Source organism: Colobus angolensis, unplaced genomic scaffold (genome assembly GCF_000951035.1).
Source record: "Colobus angolensis palliatus isolate OR3802 unplaced genomic scaffold, Cang.pa_1.0 Scaffold72, whole genome shotgun sequence".
In the NCBI taxonomy this organism is placed as follows: Eukaryota; Metazoa; Chordata; class Mammalia; order Primates; family Cercopithecidae; genus Colobus; species Colobus angolensis.
In genome coordinates, this window is record NW_012120932.1 from 5,324,417 (window position 1) to 5,325,758 (window position 1,342).

The 1,342-nt window shown below is 49.7% G+C and overlaps 1 protein-coding gene across 1 annotated transcript in view; it reads left to right on the forward strand.

Moving 5' to 3' along the window:
- The window catches only part of ZNF367 (zinc finger protein 367), a 32,214-nt gene that overhangs the window by 1,866 nt on the left and 29,006 nt on the right, over nucleotides 1-1,342 (forward strand). The window contains exon 2 of the mRNA XM_011927540.1: nucleotides 17-185. Coding sequence (XP_011782930.1) covers nucleotides 17-185 — 169 coding nt within the window. The remainder of the gene's footprint in view (nucleotides 1-16; nucleotides 186-1,342) is intronic.

Below are 1,342 nucleotides of genomic sequence, written 5' to 3' on the forward strand. Positions count from 1 at the left end.
GGCTGTCACGTGACAGGCGGGAGCGGCGCGGGAGACAGTCCTTGCGGCAGGTGCAGTGTGGGCGGGAGCGCGGCCCGGGTCGCTGGGGAGGCCGGGTCAACGGCCACTGCCATCCTCCTGGCGGGCTGCCGAGTCCCTGGCTCCGAGAGGAAAGGAGGGGGGATGAGGGCCTCGAGTTCCACCGAGTGCGAGAGGGAAGGGAGGGCACAGTGTCTGCTCCATTACTGCAGATCGCCCTGGCCCTGTTAAAAGATGCCCTGCAGAGACAGCCGAAGAGCAAGAAATGACTTCTGGGCGTGTTCTGCGGCTGAAGTTGTGCCTTCACTGCCTTTCGTTTATCCAGCATACTACTTGCTAGGTGTTGAGAGCACATAGTGGAATGAGACGCTAAAATTTGCTTGCAGTCTCCGACTGCTTAAAGCTGGGAAGGTTGTGACCACTGGTTCAAACCTACATTTTACAGATCAGGCAGCTGAGGCTTAGAATGATTAGTGAGGCGACCTCCCAACAGTCGCACAGCTCAGTAGTGGGAGAGCGGGGACTAGGTCGAGGTTTTGTGGCTCTTGGTCCTGCATGTGTTTGGGGTGTCTTTCTGCTGACTTGTACTGAACTCTGTAGACTGTAAGCTCCAGGAGAGCCAGGAGTATTTCTTTCTGGGAGACTATATGAGTTTAATACCTTACATTCTGTAAATGCTCAATAAAGGTGCTCAAAATATACTTGTGTAATGAATACATGGTGCTAACAGAAGGGTAATATCCAGGTTCCATTTGTTACGTGGCTGTATAAGATAAAGCAATTTGCAAGAGATGTAACAGTAACTCACATAGTGGATAAGCATCTGTACGAGCACATAATGTATAAGTTGAAATGAGTTTGATCATTTTACATGCAGTCACAAGGATGTTGAAACTACATTGTTTGGGTTTTGAGGAAATTGATACATTTTATATGGCATTATTATTAAGTAACTATAAAGTTATAAAACTATAGATTTTTATACACTTCAACTCTTGAAACTACACCTCAGTAAACATTTGAAAGAACAGAACCTGGGCCGGGCGCGGTGGCTCACGCCTCTAATCCCAGCACTTTGGGAGGCCGAGGCGGGCAGATCACGAGGTCAGGAGATCGAAACCATCCTGGCTAACATGGTGAAACCCTGTTTCTACAAAAAAATTAGCTGGGCGTGGTGGTGGGTGCCTGTAGTCCCAGCTACTCAGGAGGCTGAGGCAGGAGAATGGCGTGAACCCGGGAGGCGGAGCTTGCAGGGAGCAGAGATCAGGCCACTGCACTCCAGCCTGTGCGACAGAGCGAGACTCCGTCTCAAAAAAAAAAAAAA